The sequence below is a fragment of the Portunus trituberculatus genome, chromosome 48, assembly GCF_017591435.1.
Source record: "Portunus trituberculatus isolate SZX2019 chromosome 48, ASM1759143v1, whole genome shotgun sequence".
Taxonomy (NCBI): Eukaryota; Metazoa; Arthropoda; class Malacostraca; order Decapoda; family Portunidae; genus Portunus; species Portunus trituberculatus.
The window spans coordinates 21,052,181-21,069,997 of record NC_059302.1 but is presented as its reverse complement, the minus strand read 5'-3'; the positions used below and the strand labels follow the sequence as shown (position 1 = coordinate 21,069,997).

Here is a 17,817-nt window from a genome sequence, read left to right as displayed (position 1 = left end):
ACTCGAATAATCGTCACTATGGTCTTTGAAAATGGTCGCGGTGAGAGAGAGGGAAGCGGTTCTTATCCTGAGAGTACGGCGCAGCTCAGCCCACTGGAGCGCGGTGCTGTGTTGACATTACGGTCCACAGGCCAACCACCCTTCCTACACACACTCCGAGAAGCAAGAGGTTAAAGCTACGATATGAGTGATTTATTGTTGGATTCGGTTAGACTGGCAACGCTTTTGAAATCCTTTAACTGCTTTTGAGTTTACCTTGAGCTTAATTAGTTATATATATGATATTCAAAGCATATTCTACAAAGATACCAATGAGAGCGAGAAAAAAATATGTAGGAATTGAAATGTTTTAGTTCCTGCAGTAACACTTCTGTACAATAATAGTCATATAGAGTCATTTATCAAGCAGGTGTCACTGTGTTATTTGCAGCTGAAGGGTTAAGGGACTAGCGGCTATTAAAAGGTTACTTGTTTCTGTCAGATTGAAAGTAATAGCACTGTCACCTTACTAAAGCGTTCGTCTCCTAATGGACTTACCTTGCAAAATGAAGTGTTGCTGGAATGAAGCGTCTTGAGCGGCGCTGCGGGGCTATGCGAGTAAACGTCCGTCTTAATCACGTCTTGAGGAGAAACGACAGACACTATTTCTGATTTAATTACGTCTTGAGGCGAAACGACAGGCACTATCTCGGACTTAATCACGTTTTGAGAGACGGCAGGAACTGTTTCTGTTACCCGTGTTACCTCCACGCTCTTCCTTAACTCCCTCTGCTGATCTTCTGGTGAAAACGTATACTTCAGGTACAGCAGGATGAGTGAAAGCATCAAACCCAAGCAAAGTCTTCTCCATCTCAGTGCAGCCATGCTTGGTACACTGCAGACTGACGAGTGTTGGCCGCCGCCGCTACTGATGCACACACCCCTCCCTCTCAAGCCTCGCCGCCACACTAACTAGCACTACATCCTGGAATGGAATCTCTCTGGCTGTTCTGAACGAAGTGTACTATCTTCACCATTATCATCATTATCATCAGACAAAGGCTTTTCTCAACCTGCTTCCCTCCATGTCGGGTGTGGTGGGGTCACAGCGAAGGGGTTGGATAAAGACTTCCTCCACATATGGGGCGCGTGACGGAGAACTGATTATTGTTATTATTAGCTAGATAAGAGGGTTTTTACCCAAGGACAATAAAATATACAAAAAATAAATAGAACTGCTGAAGACGACAATCCGTAAAGAAGAATCGAAAGAAAGATCCAAAATTATAAGAAATGTCTTGAAATCTAATTGCTTTCAGTGAGGCTGCCAACTTCGCTCGTCTGATCACCGGAATGCAGGCTGTGCTCCACTGAAGAGGTCATATCACACGAGGACATAAACACATACTGAAATAATATGAGTACAAATGACCAATTGACTTGCACTTGAAAACTAACCATCTACTATCAATTCACCAGACCTCCTTTTGAAAGTAACTATATTATGATGTCTACACGTGCATAGTCCACGATACTACTAAATTTTTTACGTTCACCACAACTTCAATCGTAAATCTGTTTTTGCATACACATAACGGAGAAAGCTACTGTTTAAAGAGGAAAAGGTACAGCTGAGGAGAACACCTGGGAAAACGAAGGAACACATGCAGACAACAAACGGTAATAAAACTCCATGAAACTACATAATTATTTAATGCAATTTCATAACATTTCAAAAGATCTCGTACATGATGCATTTAGTATAGACTGATGTAAACACCTATTTTCTTTTTTTGGTAAATGACTTTAAAGAAAATGTTTGCATGAATCACATCGAATTTCACCAACGAATTAAAAATCTGCCTTTACCAATTATGTCCTATAAATAAGTGACATTCAGTTTTAAGTTTCCTCAGAATATCTTTACGCTCTGGTTGATACAAAGGAATGCCGCTGCGGAAGACGAAGACTGTACCCTTCAGAAAGTATAGGAGACTTCAGCAAAGCATCAATGTATCACTAACATACTAGACTAAAGGAACATTGTAGAGAGAGAGAGAGAGAGAGAGAGAGAGAGAGAGAGAGAGAGAGAGAGAGAGAGAGAGAGAGAGAGAGAGCAGTACACACACACACACACACACACACACACACACACACACACACACACACACACACACACACACACACACACACACACACACACACACACACACACACACACACACACACACACACCACCACCACCACCACCAGTAGGAAGCAATCACGTGCAACTTTGTCTCTGTTCGATTCCCTATCACCATCACCACCACCACCACCACAACCATCACCCTGCCTGGTTTCTGTCGCCGGATCATGCACAACGTTTACTAGAAGGCCAGGAAGTTATGAAGAGGTGATCGATTTTGTTCAGGAATGCTCTGCTCTTCACCATTACGAGTTTGGAGTGAAGGAGGGGCATGTTTTGTTTTTTTTGTGCAGTTTTTGTTTTTCCTTCTAATTTTCTTCTGGTTGTCAGTTTTGTCAGTAAGAAAAAATATAACATTGAAAAATGCTCTTCTCTTCACCATTACGAGGTTGGAGTGAGGGAGGGGCATGGTTCTTTTTGTGTGTTTTTTTGTGTGTTTTTCTTTCTAATTTTCTTGTTTGTCAATTTTTAGAGAAAGAATGAGACACGAAACAATAAAGAAACGGAGAGAAGGAAAGAGGAAGAGAAAGAAAGAATGAGCTCTAGTTCACATTCAATTAGCACAAGTACAATTAATGCAAACTTTCAAAATTATCATCGAGATTTGTAAGAAAGACAATTTCAGTCAATGGCGAGAGAGAGAGAGAGAGAGAGAGAGAGAGAGAGAGAGAGAGAGAGAGAGAGAGAGAGAGAGATTGAAGTTAGGCGCCGCAACAGCCTGGAGATATGGAGAGCGCCGCAATCAAGCAGTAGAAAGAAAATTAAATGAATTAAAAAAAATAATAAAAAAGTAAGTAACAAAAAGAACTTAAAGAAAAGAACATAAAATGAAGATATCAAAATTAGAATTAAAAGACACTATGAAGCAAAAACTAAAAACGAAACAGTAGATGTACAATAAATGGAAGAAGCCAGGCAGCTTCCTCCAAATAACGCAGCACATCAACACAAAGGGGGGCACACTTGGGGCCTAGCACTTGGCAAACAGAGAGAGAGAGAGAGAGAGAGAGAGAGAGAGAGAGAGAGAGAGAGAGAGAGAGAGAGATGCACACAATCACTTCCAATCATCACCACCGCAGCCGCCGCTGTCAATCACTCCCCGCGCTGCAAGTGGGCCACCATGAGGGAGTAGCGCGCCACCATCTTGCCGTCGTTCCTCTTGGTCTTGAGGCGGGCCAGCTCGTTGAGGCAGTCCATCAGGAAGGCGTCCTGCTCCTCGCGAGGCACCCGCTTCAGGAACGGATTCACGGCCTTGATTGCATCTGTAACGACACGGCAGTTAGCCTCAGCCAGCACACGAGGACACACTCACCTCGAATTTTCACCTTTGGGTCGATCTTTAGGGACTATCATTTCAGTTGGGTATATATCTATTTACCTATTTATTTACTTGTACCTCTTTGTAGTCCTTACCCTGAACGACTACTACGGTATATAAGAAAGAAATCGAGGTCTGTATTAAGGAGAGGGACGTATCTTGAGCCCTAGCTAGCTACAATGGAAGAGGCACGCGTCTTGAGCCTGGCTACACTGGAAGACGCAATCGTCTTGAGCCTGGCTACATTGGAAGAGGCACGCATCTTGAGCCTGGCTACACTGGAAGAGGCACGCGTCTTGAGCCTGGCCTCACTAGAAGAGGCACGGATCATGAGCCTGGCTACATTGGAAGAGGCACGCGTCTAGAGCCTGGCCACACTGGAAGAGGCACGCGTCTTGAGCCTGGCTACACTGGAAGAGACATGCGTCTTGAGCCTGGCTACACTGGAAGAGGCACACGTCTTGAGCCTGGCCACACTGGAAGAGGCACGGGTCTTGAGCCTGGCTACACTGGAAAAGGCACGGGTCTTGAGCCTGGCTACACTGGAAAAGGCATGCGTCTTGAGCCTGGTCACACTGGAAGAGGCACGGGTCTTGAGCCTGGCTACACTGGAAGAGGCACGCGTCTTGAGCCTGGCCACACTGGAAGAAGCATGCGTCTTGAGCCTGGCCACACTGGAAGAAGCATGTGTCTTGAGCCTGGCTACACTGGAAAAGGCATGCGTCTTTAGCCTGGCTACACTGGAAGAGGCACGGGTCTTGAGCCTGGCTACACTGGAAGAGGCACGCTTTTTGAGCCTGGCCACACTGGAAGAAGCATGCGTCTTGAGCCTGGCTACACTGGAAGAGGCACGCGTCTTAAGCCTGGCTACACTGGAAGAGGCACGCATCTTGAGCCTGGCTACACTGGGAGAGGCACGCATCTTGAGCCTGGCTACACTGGGAGAGGCACGCGTCTTGAGCCTGGCCACACTGGAAAAAGCATGCGTCTTGACCCTGGCTACACTGGGAGAAGGGACGTGTTTTGTGCCTCTCTGGCTACAATATACGTTATTCTATAACTCCTTGCCTCCCATAAGGCTTATATCCAAAGACACGGAAATTATAAGCCGGGTTCCAAGTTTGTCTTTGATGCCACGGAATCCTTGTTAAACTATCACTGTCATGAAAATTCTCTTGGAACTCGGGATAACTTCCAATATAAGTGTTATTGCAAGTAAAGGCACTGAAATGTTTGAGGCTACTGTACGATTCCTGACTTCAAAACATGAGTGAATGAAGACCATAACGTTTCATGGTATGTGGCAAATATGTTTCTGTGTATGTTTGTTTATGTTCACGATACCCACCCAAAAAATAAATAAATAAAATAAATACTGTCAAAGTGTTTCTTGCAGCTATAGATGTATTTATAACTACCTGTCCTATTTCTCTCTCTCTCTCTCTCTCTCTCTCTCTCTCTCTCTCTCTCTCTCTCTCTCTCTCTCTCTCTCTCTCTCTTTGGTCTTTGCTACAAATACTTACTCTTCAAGTAGTTGATATTCTCGAAGACAAATTCAAGTTCCGGCGCCTCGCAAGACACCACCTCGAAGCCCACGTCCTCGGCCAGGTCAGCCATCGCCTTGGCGGGGTCAGTCTTGTGCTGGTACACCGGCACGAAGTTGCTCACGTCCTGTGGCACACAACAAGACACAACACATCATCTTAGTTTCGTTGATGACTTTGCAAAGAATGGGGAATAGTGAAGATAAAGACTGCGACGAGAATAAGATGTACTGCTAATATTTCAAAGTCTACAAGTCCTGCAGCACACTACGCAAAACAACAAGCAGGTGGTATCTAACAATGCAAAGGATGAAAAAGATGAAGGAAATAAAAAAACTCCAAAAGCTTAAATGCATCAAAAATATCTATTTTGCTGTCGAATAACGGAATCATATGTACGAAAAGAGATAGCATTCATAATCCGACGATATCTATAGAAGGGATGGAAAATAATGATGGCAAATATAGGTAACGAAAGGACTGGAATATATCTCGAATATCTTGAAGAAATACAAAATTGAATCAAATTTATTCATCTCAGATTTTCTTGCCGACAGTCTTACAATGCATGGCGACTTACAGGTTAATTCCTTCAATATTGGGATGCATTTTTACCTTGAGATTTATGTACGATTAGACCTTTTTTTACATTAGGAAGGGTCTATGGACGGACGTCACAAGATTAATGACCAAAGTCTTCACTATTTTCATCCTCCACATGAGTTTCTGAAGCTGTATAAAATCACTAAACAGTAAGCAGAATGAATATGGAAACGCGTCATGGTACTGAAGGGGTTAAGGAGACCAGCTGACTGAGGGAAAACGTTGAACACGGTAGTTATGAATGATATACTCGCATGCTACTCTGCTACTGCCCTTAATACTGAACTATATTCTGAAACTCTTGTTCTCACCTATAGATTACTTACAAAAGGGTCTAGGTGAAGATACACTTTTTTTTATATTTATAATTCTAGTGACATATTGACAAGTTTTCTACATCAATAAAGTGAAAACTCTTAAGATCCCTGCTGCTTATATCTGTGGCCTTTGGAAATAGTCATGGTGAGAGCTAAGCGTTTCTGAATATAGGCACTCCATACGATGGACGAGGAATTGAGTACCGACCTGCATGTAGGACTGCCAGCGCTCCTTCATGCTCATGTTTTCGTACATGGTGAAGAGCGGGTTACGGGCCAAGAACACCAGCAGCGCCTCGCCTCCGGGCTGCAGCAGCTGATATATGTTGGTGAGGCAGCGCTCTTGGTCCTTCACCCAGTGCAGGCAGTACATGGAGAATACCTGTGAGTTAAGCGTTCATTCAGTAACTCATGGACACTTTTCACATTATATCACAAGAAGAGAAAAATGAACAGATGCATACATAAGTTCATAAATGAGTGAAGTCAGTGTCTGGAAGTAAAAGAGGCGATGCTTCAATGCTAAAGGTAAAGAACGAAACAATTATTGTTACTTAAGACACAAGACCAGCTTTCATAATTGTGCAAAGGAAGTTTATTAATCCTTTTCTTTTCTCACTGCGTCTGAATTTCCTGTTTTGAACAAAGAAAACTAACATTCACAGTTACAAAAAAGTGATATATGACCCCTCAATAGATTGCAGGGACGAGGCTTGACTTGGCAGTTACGGATTGCAAGGACGAGGCTGGTTTGGCAGGGAATGCAAGGAATAAGTGTCGGTGTAGCTGGAGTTAAACTAGAATTAACAGACCTCATGGAACATTGTGCAGGGACACAATATATGCAAAGGGGACATTGTTGTATAGAAAGACTCAAATATACGAGTCTTTTCTACAATCGAAACATTCGTGCGTTCAAACTGAAGAAAGCCAACCCATGACACTTGCCTTACTGAAGCCATCGGGGAACACCTGGCGAGGCTGGACGGCTCGCTCAATGTCTAGCTGGCGGAAAGACAAAGAGTTGTGCTCGAAGGTCTTGGAGGCGAAGCTCACCATGTCTCTAGAAACGTCTACGCCGACCACCTGCTCGACGCGAGGCAGGAGAGGCATCAACAGGTTTCGCGTCACGTCTCCTGCATCAAGAAAAGAAAGCCACGCACTTCTAGAAAGTTGATAATCTTGACACCGGTTCTAGAAAGCTGAGGATCTTGACACCGGCTCATATACTACGTGTGGGAGGTCGCGGCGTGTGCAAGGAATTCAGGTTTATATGATGAGAAATGTAGGAAAAATTCAATAATTCAAATATCTAATTTTTTTCTTTTTCATGAAAGAAGAGTAGAAAATAGAAAAAAATAAAGTCCACTGAGATTGGTAGTCACCCCTAAATGTCAATCGAAATTTCAAGATAAAATGTTTTCAAACCTTGAGTACTAAACTGCTGTACTACTTATTGTATCAATTAATGCCGATGACATCCAGTGAATAAAGAAAAGCCTTCTCCAGTGTGGAGGCTACTGTGAGGGGGAAAAGGCGGTCAAAATTTTCCCTGCAACACTCTGATTTCTGTTCAAGAAAATTAAGTATAATGTTGAGTAATTCCAATTTTTCACACACACACACACACACACACACACACACAGACACACCTGAGCCACAGCCAATGTCCAGCACATTTTCTCCTTCTTCGCTCCAGGCCATCTGTGGCAGGTACTCGCTCAACACCAGGAGGGCGTCGCGCTTCTGCATGGCGTTGGCAGACACGTACAGCTGGGCGTCTTCCATTGTTAAGCAATCTGCTGGAAAAATTTAGTTTGAGATATCCTGGCTCCTGGAATTTCGTCAAACGCAACATTAAGAGGATGATAACTCTCCAAGAAACACAGTTATACCACATCCTTGGATAGATGCTACTAAGCCCTGCTGCTGATCCTGATGCTCATTGACAAGGCAAAGATTAAAGGCTCAGGCTAGGCAAAGGCTGGCACAAGCGTCATGCTGGGTAGGATCATGACGCGTCTGTCCATTGCCTGGCAATCTCTGAGTCTCAGACAGTCGCACTGGACACTATCTCAGTCCCAGGCGACTCTAAGTCAGCTGCTGTTTTAGTTATCTCTGCATAGCTATCTCTTTATATGATCTAACTTGCAAGACCTGTGTAAGATGCCAGTAACCAGTTATTCCGGAGACATTTAGCCAGAAAATTGTCACTGCGTACTCACAGCAGGTGTTTGAAGCTCTTAAAATTTGTAAATCCGGGTGACTTGGAGCCGCAAGTAATTTAGAAGAGGGATAAGGAAGGGTATCCGCTGGGAGGACGCAGCAAACAACAGAGTCAGTTGCTGGCCTTCTTCAGGTGCCGGTACCCGACAGAGCTGAGCCCAAGCGGTACGAGAGCCAACTGACAAAGCCTCTAGGCCTGGGCACTTTTAAAGGCAAGCTCCAGGTGACACGCCACGCCCTTGCATTGTGTAGTCTATGAACAGTGGCTTTGTTTTCAGCTATTGTATGTAGCTACAAATTTAGCTACGTAGCAACTCCTCCCTCTTTTCACTGGTTGTGAAATATCATTACAGTAATGCCTCCTTGGCATGTCCAGATAGTATTCCTTATTAAATTTTATATTCCGTCATTTATAGGATGTCGCTACGGAAGATGGCATTGTACAGCAGTAGTTTCCAACCTGATGCTACTCTTCCGGAACTTTTTATCAATTCATCTACAGTATGTGCCATGACACTTAAGACGATTGATTACAGAAAATTACATGAATATTTCACATTTTCTGTCGTTTTAAGACCGGATACATTATAAATAAAAGAGGTTTCTAATCTAAACACAGAACATAGATAATAGGTTTTGAATATAATTGTTATATAAATGCTAAGATAAAATATTTTCACTCTAGATTAATTTAGTAAGTTAACATGAAATAAAGAACAGGAGTGATGGAGGAGGAGAAAGAAGAGGAGGAGGAGGAGGAAGAGGAGGTGAGGAATGTTAACGTAAACACATCGGAACATTGTTTTATTTATTTATTAATCTATTCATTTATTTGGTAATGTGGTGGTGATGTAACAACACCAAACACCATACACACACACACACACACATACACACCGCTCTCTCTCTCTCTCTCTCTCTCTCTCTCTCTTGTGAAGTTACAACACCATTCCCTTAACAGTATATACCACGCGACCAAAACACACACACACACACACACACCCGGTAGCTCAGTGGTTGGAGCGCTGTCTTCACAAGCCAGAGGACCGGGGTTCGATTCCCCGGCCGGGTGGAGATATTTGGGTGTGTCTCCTTTCACGTGTAGCCCCTGTTCACCTAGCAGTGAGTAGGTACGGGATGTAAATCGAGGAGTTGTGACTTTGTTGTCTCGGTGTGGCGTGTGCCTGGTCTCAGGCCTATCCGAAGATCGGAAATAATGAGCTCTTAGCTCGTTCCGTAGGGTAACGTCTGGCTGTCTCGTCAGAGACTGCAGCAGATCAAACAGTGAAACATCCTTTCACACACATACACACACACACACACACACAGGGAAATTTGTATGAAATTAAATATGGAGTCAGATCATGTACTATGAGGCTTGTTCGAACCTTGTAATATACAACTATAGTAGGTAAATACAACTAGGTGAATGCACACACACACACACACACACACACACATCCTATAAATAAGGACGTTAGTTAAAGATATGAAGTCCAAGTGGAGAGCAGTAGACAGCGGAGTGCCAATACTTTTTCTCGTATTTATAAACGACATGCCAGAGGGAGTGAACAGCTACATAAATCTGTTTGCGGATGATGCGAAACTGTGTAGAGTCATTAAACAAAAAGAGGATTGTGAAATACTACAGGAAGACTTAAACAAGATCTGGAAATGGAGTAAAAAATGGGAGATGGAATTCAATGTGGACAAAAGCCATGTCATGAAAATGGGAAAAAGTGAAAGACGACCAGTGGGAATCTATAAGATGGGAGATGGAGAAGAACTAGAAAAAGTAAAAAAGGAAAAGGACTTGGGTGTGACAATGGAAGAAAACAATCAACCGGTAAGCCATATTGATAGAATTTTCAGAGAGACGTATAATTTGCTAAGGAATATTGGATTAGCATTTCACTATATGGACAAAGAAATGATGAAGAAATTGATAAGTACTAAAATAAGACCTAGATTGGAATATGCAGGAGTTGTGTGGACCCCATAAAAAGAAACACATAAGGAAATTGGAGAGACTACAAAAATGGCTAACAAGAATGGTTCCAGAATTTAAAGGGATGACATATGAGGAGAGACTAAAAGTAATGGATGTACCAACCCTGGAACAGAGAAGAGAGAGGGATCTGATACAAGTTTATAAATTGATTAACGGAATGGATCAAGTGGATAATGAGAAACTAATCCTGAGAGAAGAATATGACATTAGAAGCACAAGATCATATAGTAAGAAACTGAGGAAGGAAAGATGTCTGAGAGATGTTAAAAAATTTAGTTTCCCGCAAAGATGTGTTGAGACTTGGAACAGTTTGAGTGAGGAAGTGGTGTCAGCAAAGAGTGTACATAGTTTTAAAGAAAAATTGGATAAGTGTAGATATGGAGATGGGGCCACACAAGCATAAAGCCCAGGCCCTGTAAAACTACAACTAGGTAAATACAACTAGGTAAATACACACATCGTGTAGTGTAGTGGTTAGCACACTCGACTCACAATCGAGAGGGCCGGGTTCGAGACCCGGTAAGCGGTGAGGCAAATGGGCAAGCCTCTTAATGTACAGGCCCTGTTCACCTAACAGTAAATAGGTATGGGATGTAACTCGAAGGGTTGTGGCCTCGCTTTCCTGGTATGTGTTGTGTGTTGATGTGGTCTCAGTCCTACCCGAAGATCGGTCTATGAGCTCTGAGCTCGCTCCGTAATGGGAAAGACTGGCTGGGTGACCAGCAGACGACCGAGGAGGAGGTAAATTACACACACACCAAGGCATCCCTGGCGCCCCGACCTGCCAATTCCCGCCAGCCCCATCCACATCAGCATTTCCACCCCTGCCTGGTGTAGCTGCCCCAGCCCAGTCTGGGGTGGCTCACCCTCACATACCTGCCTCATGGCCACCTGTCCCTGTGCCACCCGGGACTGCCCCTTACTATGCTGCTGTAGTAGAGGCTGATGGTGCAGCCCCCACATCGTAGGTATGGCATGCCTATGACCCTCCAGGACGTTGTGCAGCTTCTGCTGGAAATCCGGGCCGAGGTCAGGGACTTGCGTATGAGGGTCACTGCCTTGGAGCGACAGTGGGACGCAGCGATCCCTCCGCCCCAGCCAGTGCCCGCCCCTGTCCAGCCAGCGCCCCAACCTGCCCGCAAGAACCAGCCCCAGAGTGTGCCGGCCAGCTCCTGGCCCCAACCAGTGTCTGCTATGGTCCAGCCTGCCCCAGATAACAAGCCCCATAGTGCGCCAGCCAGCACACGGCCCTAGCCTGTGTCTGCCCCGATACATACTTTGCCCCAGTCTGCCCCAGATAGCCAGCCCCAGGGTGTGCCGGCTAGTTCTCGGCAACGGCAAGTCCAGCCACCAGCCCCAGTCTAGCCACCGCTCCCGCCGGCCCCGGCCCAGACCCTGTCTGTGCCAGACCGCACGCCTCAGCGGTTGGACCTGGTATTGGATTCTAATGACATGGACACAGATGAGGAGTGGAAACCCAGGACTGCTCGGACACTGGACTAGATGCAGGCCGAGCTTGCCGCTGTGACCGAGGAGCTCACTTGGGTGCACCAGCAGGTATTGCTGTCCCAGATTGGCGGTGCAGGAGAGTAAGGACGCTGCGGTGCCAGGCGTGTGGCTGGACATGCTTCAGCTCCAACTCCTGATGCACTCTTAAATTCTCTTTGTCCCATGTTTAGGGGTGGCCGGCATGACCCGACCTCCTCACTTGTTGTATACACTGCTACAACAATAAAGTTATCAATCAATCAATCAGAAACCACCACTACCACCACACCACACCAAGGTATCCCTAGCGTCCAACCCGCCAACCCCCACCAGCCCCTCACCCGACAGCCGAGTGTTTGCAGGTGTTGTAAGGCCTCGATCGCTGTGTTGGAGTAGGTGGAGGTGGGTGGGTGGTGAGGAATGTGGGAAGGTGAGAGGCGAGATGGAGGTGGTGAGAAACGGTGCATAAAATCTACTTCGGCTTGATCCACGTCACAATTTTTTTCTCGTTTATTATTAGAGTTTTGCATTTTGTATTTTATCTATTGCTAGGAATGTAAATCAAGGTATAATCCATAATAAGATCGTGTCTAGCTGTTTTTTCTTATTTTTGTTTCTCGTTGAAATAATTCTAACATTTTTCTTTTTTTAATTAGCACGCCAAGGATTCTTTTGGCGCTTATTATAAGACTTAAGAAATATGAAAAACATGATCCATGTTATAATATTCTAAAAAATTTTGTCTGACTATTCGTATTTTCAAATTCAATAATTTTAACGGTACGAGGATAGAAAACAAAAATCTTTATATGACAAGGAATCTGTGTTTTCTTTATTTAGTTGGAAAGCAAAAATTTTTTCATATTCAGAAAATGTAAAATAATGTAGTGTGGCTATGCTTTCCTTTTTGACATTATGACGTGTTTGTGGCGTCATTATTTTTAAGACCGTTCGTTGAAGTCCACTATGTAAACAAATCACTCGGTGACGCTTTTATATTTTGGTTATTAGTTAAAGTATTTATTGCATCTGAAAATGTAGTGCATTCCAGTCTGGGTGCCTTTTTCCTTCTTGGGCATTTTAAAATAAATTACGTACGTAAATATTGGGCCTTTCCCCCAGGTCAGTCCACCAGTGCTTGCCTGCACTCTCTTGTGTTTCCAGACACAGAGAGTGAAGCAAAGTCTGGATCAAGCATCCAAATAGATAGATACCCCATTAATTTGTTAAATAAGGCAATGGTTATGTATACCCATGTTCAGACTGCCCAGTGCCCACCATGACCCGGCCACCAATTAAGACCCTACCCTACCAAACCCTGTCCTTACCCATATCACCTCATCAACATTTCTTTCAATTCTCAGTGTTTCTCAGACATTTTCTAATGTTTCCCACCTGAAATATATAAGGTGTAGAGATAGGAGGAAGAAATAAGGAATTAATGTGTGTGTGAGGCAGTGTACGTAGCATTATCATCATCATCAGCAGCAGCATTATTATTATCGTGTTTGTGTGTGTGTGTTATATGACCAAGGAAGAGGCCATCATCACTCTGCAGTGTCTTGCTAGAAATGAGTAGTACCTTGAGGGTAAGTGGATGACACTCCAGTGACTGTCAGACTAGCGGTGGTGCTCAGACCCTGGACAGATGGCCTCACCGTGTATGACACAATTTTCATTCATATTCATACTCATTTTTTTTTTTTTTTTATCTATACCATGTGGGCTTTTTCATAGGTATTTTATGGGCTAAAGGGGATACTTTTTGGGGTACCTCTTATCTGAAAGGAGGAAACCATTGCCCCGAGTGAGGAAGCCCAACCTACACTCGGACCTTGGACAGGATTTGAACCCGTGCACTTGGAGACCCTCGGACCTCAAAGCATGCATGGTTCTACTGTACCTTTAAACTGCGAATGATATTTCTGCTATAGCTTTATACTGATCTTCTTTTCATGTAAGAAAGGATAGCTAGCTAAAGACAACAGAAAGAGTGATATATAAAAAAAAAAAAAAAAAGGCCCACATTAGTTGTTAGTCTCCTTAAAAGATCTATAATGGAGTCAAAGCTCCAAGCCTTCCCTTCATCACATGATTCACCCCATGTTACATACCAGTCTTTTCTCTTTAACCTGCATTGATATAGGCATCAGTTTGGTTTATTGTTTTCATGTTGGTGGCCTTGTGATATTGTTACTGCAGCAAAGGTAGATAAATGTTTTTTTTTTATTGATTTTCATGTTTTTCAATATCATATCAGGTTAGTGAAGATGTCCAGGATTTTGATAGTTAATATATGGCAACTAGTCATAATCATTTAAATCTTATGAGCATGTTGGGTCTGAAGTGATATATACCAATATAATAGTTACATTTGCAATACAGTATTTCAATTCAAATTTAAATTTATTTCTTAAGTCTGACACAACTTTCTTCCTGAATCATCTTTACCTACTGTGCAATCCTTTACACACTGGCAATGTCGTATCATGTACACCTTTCCACAAGATCTGAGATTTACACCCCGTGGTAACTGACTAGCAAAGGAATATGCCTCCCTCACCTCTCCTCACCTCACAGACTAGAGAGGGAGAGCCTCACCTCACAGCAATCATGAGAGTGGATGGTGGATGGAGATGCAGATTCACTAATGAGAATTAGAGAACTCTGGTGTAAAATAGTCACTTTATTTTAGGAGGTGCACATTGTCAAGGAAGATCATCTGAGAGATTCAGAGTTGCCTCACAAGCATTCATGTGACAGCATACAGTACATATTATTGCATTTATCTATCTATTTAGGATTTCTGTTGACATGTATGTACACTCCTAGGTTGACAATTACTTTGTCAAACAACTATAATAAAGATCCATTATCACATACCTCACAAGCTACCTCTGTCACTGAGAGGAGGGTCTCACCATTAAATGGAAATATCTCCCATATTTGTTTGCTGGGAGATATTTCTGGCTTTGAATCTTCTGGAATGTTCAAACATGGATGAGTTTAAACTTTCATCATCTGGAAATTCTTCACACTTCATATCTATCATGCCGAGATTCAAAATACACTAACATTACAAACTATATTTACAATTTCTTTCATTTTAAGCAGATAATGCATACATTACTATGTACATATAGTAACAATATGGGGTCCATATGATTCATTATAATAGATAAAATAATCATAAATGTAATTCCCTTAACTTAATGGAACATGTAGAACCACTACACATAACATAAGTGAGGTGGTCATCATGTCCATCATGGGGAGCACTGTCCAATCCTCAGCCGAACCATTCAGACACCCTGGGCTGGCGTCAGAAGTACATTTTTGGCCAGAGCATCTCTCTTTCCTCTCAGTATTGACAACTTCACTCCTGGATGAAGAAATGAACAAACTCTTGCCATTAGTTAAAAATAAGATTCAGTTTATATACACACAGAGATTACAGGCATATGCAAATAATGAATACTGAGCCCCAAGGAACACTACACTTTGTTGAACAATCTTAAGCAAACAAGTACACACCCTTAATGCATCTATTGCATAAAAAATTTTCTCATATTTTGTTACAGTAATTATTTTTCATGGAAGCACTTGTTTTGAGGGTGCTAACATACATCTGCAGAATCATAGCAGTGATGGGGTATTTTCTTCCAGTTCTTGGAGGCTTAGATGAACAGTTCCTTATGTGTGAAAACTTAGCTGTTAGATTCACCTGTGGTAACACAGGAATTCTTTGAAATGCCTTTATACAGGCTCATGCTGCCCTCTAAAGAACTTTTTAATGCATCACCATCAAAAACAGGAAACATGTGGCTAATTTTCTACCACTCAACGATGGCTTGATAATGGCCAGTTTCCAACAGGAATTAAACTCATGTTCACCACAACTGAGCACTGACCACTCAAGTAACCCTCACCTCACATTTAAGGACTTGTAACAATGCTGTTTGAATAAGTACTAAAAACCACTACTCCCATCAACAAAATTGAGATCAGACTCAACTCTTCTTATGCAACTGAAATGGGAAGAGGCCCGAGGTTCTGAATGCTTCTTTTATCAGAGTCGAGTCAGTGACTCTGGTTATGACACGATCTAACACTGGTAAGAAATCTTGAGTGGTGACAGAAGAATGACCAGTCTCACTCTTCCAAGCTCTGACCTCAGCAGACCATGAATGTGCCAGAGGGTTGGTGAGTGCCATTATTATGGGCTCCTGTTTCTCCATGACAATGAGAGGATGGAGGGCACGCAGTACAATCTTGCCTTCCTTGTACAAGTCACACAACTCTGGGGTGACTAGGTTATTGTGTCGCCCATGAAGGAAGACTACTACTGGAGTGGGGATCTCTTCTCTCCTCAGCTTTGGCACAAAAATTGTTTGCAGATACTCCAAAAAATTCTGAGACTCTAGAGAGCCATAGAGGGAGTGGTTCACTTGCCAGGTAGTGCCATGCAGTGCTGCCACCACTCCATCAGGAAACACTGCCATTCCTGGAAACACTGAGCCAGCTGCATTTACCGCTGTAACAATTGAAAAAAACTTATTCAACTTTTGTGGAGTGCGGTCATGCATGGCTCGAGGTTCAAAGACTGTCCCCTCATTCATGCTGATTGGGAAGGTCATCACACCTGCTGAGAAGATACGCCTGGGATCAGAGAGAAGGTCCTCCCCACCTGCTTCAGTCAAGAGGTCCACAACATTTGAAAACCAGTCTTGCAGTGAGTCACGTGATATCACACATTTCAGGAGGAAATTCTCGCTGCGCATCCTTGCTGCCAGGTTAGGATGGCGGTGCAGAAAGCGGTGGGACCAAGCTTGGTCAGGCAGTCCATTAGGGAAAACCGTGTCTCGGCCACTGGCCTGCAGGATGTGCTGGACCATGTCAAGCATGTCCTCTCTGAGACGTGCAAACCCAAGTACGTCACAGATTGTGAGCCACTCTGTCAAGCGCCTCAACTCTTTAGGTGTTAGGAAGAGTTCTTTGTCAACCTCTTCCACCTCACTTAGGGATTCTTCTTGGATCTCCATCTCATCCTCACTTACTTCAGTCTTTATGTCATCTTTATCTGGAATCTGATAAGAAATCACCTTAGTAAATAATAAGTCCAGAGACAGCAGGAACAATTACATAAGAAAGAAAAAATTCCCTCAATTTCCATATGTGTACTTTACATTTTAAACTTAGCTCTCATTCAGTTAACGCATGTGCACACACACACACACACACAGAATTTTCAGAGAGACGTATAATTTGCTAAGGAATATTGGAGTAGCATTTCACTATATGGACAAGGAAATGATGAAGAAATTGATAAGTACTAAAATAAGACCTAGATTGGAATATGCAGGAGTTGTGTGGACTCCCCATAAAAAGAAACACATAAGAAAATTAGAGACTACAAAAATGGCTACAAGAATGGTTCCAGAATTTAAAGGGATGGCATATGAGGAGAGACTAAAGGCAATGGATCTACCAACCTTGGAGCAGAGAAGAGAGAGAGGGGATCTGATACAAGTTTATAAATTGATTATCGGAATGGATGAAGTGGATAATGAGAAACTGATCCTGAGAGAAGAATATGACTTTAGAAGCACAAGATCGCATAGTAAGAAACTAAGGAAGGGACGATGTCTGAGAGATGTTAAAAAATTTAGTTTCCCGCAAAGATGTGTTGAGACTTGGAACAGTTTGAGTGAGGAAGTGGTATCACCAAAGAGTGTACATAGTTTTAAAGAAAAATTGGATAAGTGTAGATATGGAGACGGGACCACACGAGCATAAAGCCCAGGCCCTGTAAAACTACAACTAGGTAAATACAACTAGGTAAATACACACACACACACACACTCCTTTTCCTGCATGTGAAGACTACCTAAAGGAAAAAAAAAAAAAAAAAAAAAAAAAAAACCTGTCGATGGCAGTTCTTCAAAAGTACATTATATTGATAACACAAATGAGTTGGAAGACTGAGTTCCTGAAGCACTCTGGTATTCTCTTTGAAGTGTAAATGAATAGTATAATAGTGGGAGAAGGAATGGTCCAAGTGTCATCTCTCACAAGGTCTAAATTTAAGGAGATACCTTACAGTAAGTGTACATCTTTTTTATTTATGACATACATGATTTTAT

General features: G+C 43.0%; 1 protein-coding gene across 2 annotated transcripts; it reads right to left on the bottom strand.

Annotated features, from left to right (window-relative positions):
• Positions 1–1,675: 1,675 nt before the first annotated feature.
• On the bottom strand, positions 1,676–8,369 carry LOC123498947 (juvenile hormone acid O-methyltransferase-like). 2 transcript variants are annotated; one of them, XR_006672853.1, is made up of 7 exons: positions 8,175–8,369; positions 7,602–7,748; positions 6,898–7,085; positions 6,158–6,331; positions 5,009–5,156; positions 3,154–3,429; positions 1,676–2,861 (listed from the first exon to the last, which is right to left on the bottom strand). XR_006672853.1 is itself a non-coding variant. In XM_045246538.1 (6 exons), exons 2-6 carry the CDS (start codon positions 7,735–7,737, stop codon positions 3,260–3,262), a joined length of 816 nt encoding a protein of 271 aa, XP_045102473.1. In that variant the 5' UTR covers positions 7,738–7,748; positions 8,175–8,369; the 3' UTR covers positions 2,911–3,259. The 2 variants fall into 2 exon arrangements, 1 of the variants encoding a protein (XP_045102473.1); XM_045246538.1 differs by lacking the exon at positions 1,676–2,861 and having other exon boundaries at positions 2,911–3,429.
• Positions 8,370–17,817: the final 9,448 nt, after the last annotated feature.

Bases quoted from the DNA above. Each gene is read 5' to 3' on its own strand.
- LOC123498947 (XM_045246538.1), bottom strand. From the start codon at position 7,737: ATGGAAGACGCCCAGCTGTACGTGTCTGCCAACGCCATGCAGAAGCGC. The intron at 7,086-7,601 runs GTGTGTCTGTGT...TTCTTGATGCAG, and splicing joins GGACATTGGCTGTGGCTCAG to GAGACGTGACGCGAAACCTG. The intron at 3,430-5,008 runs GTAAGTATTTGT...GTGTCGTTACAG, and splicing joins GAATATCAACTACTTGAAGA to ATGCAATCAAGGCCGTGAAT.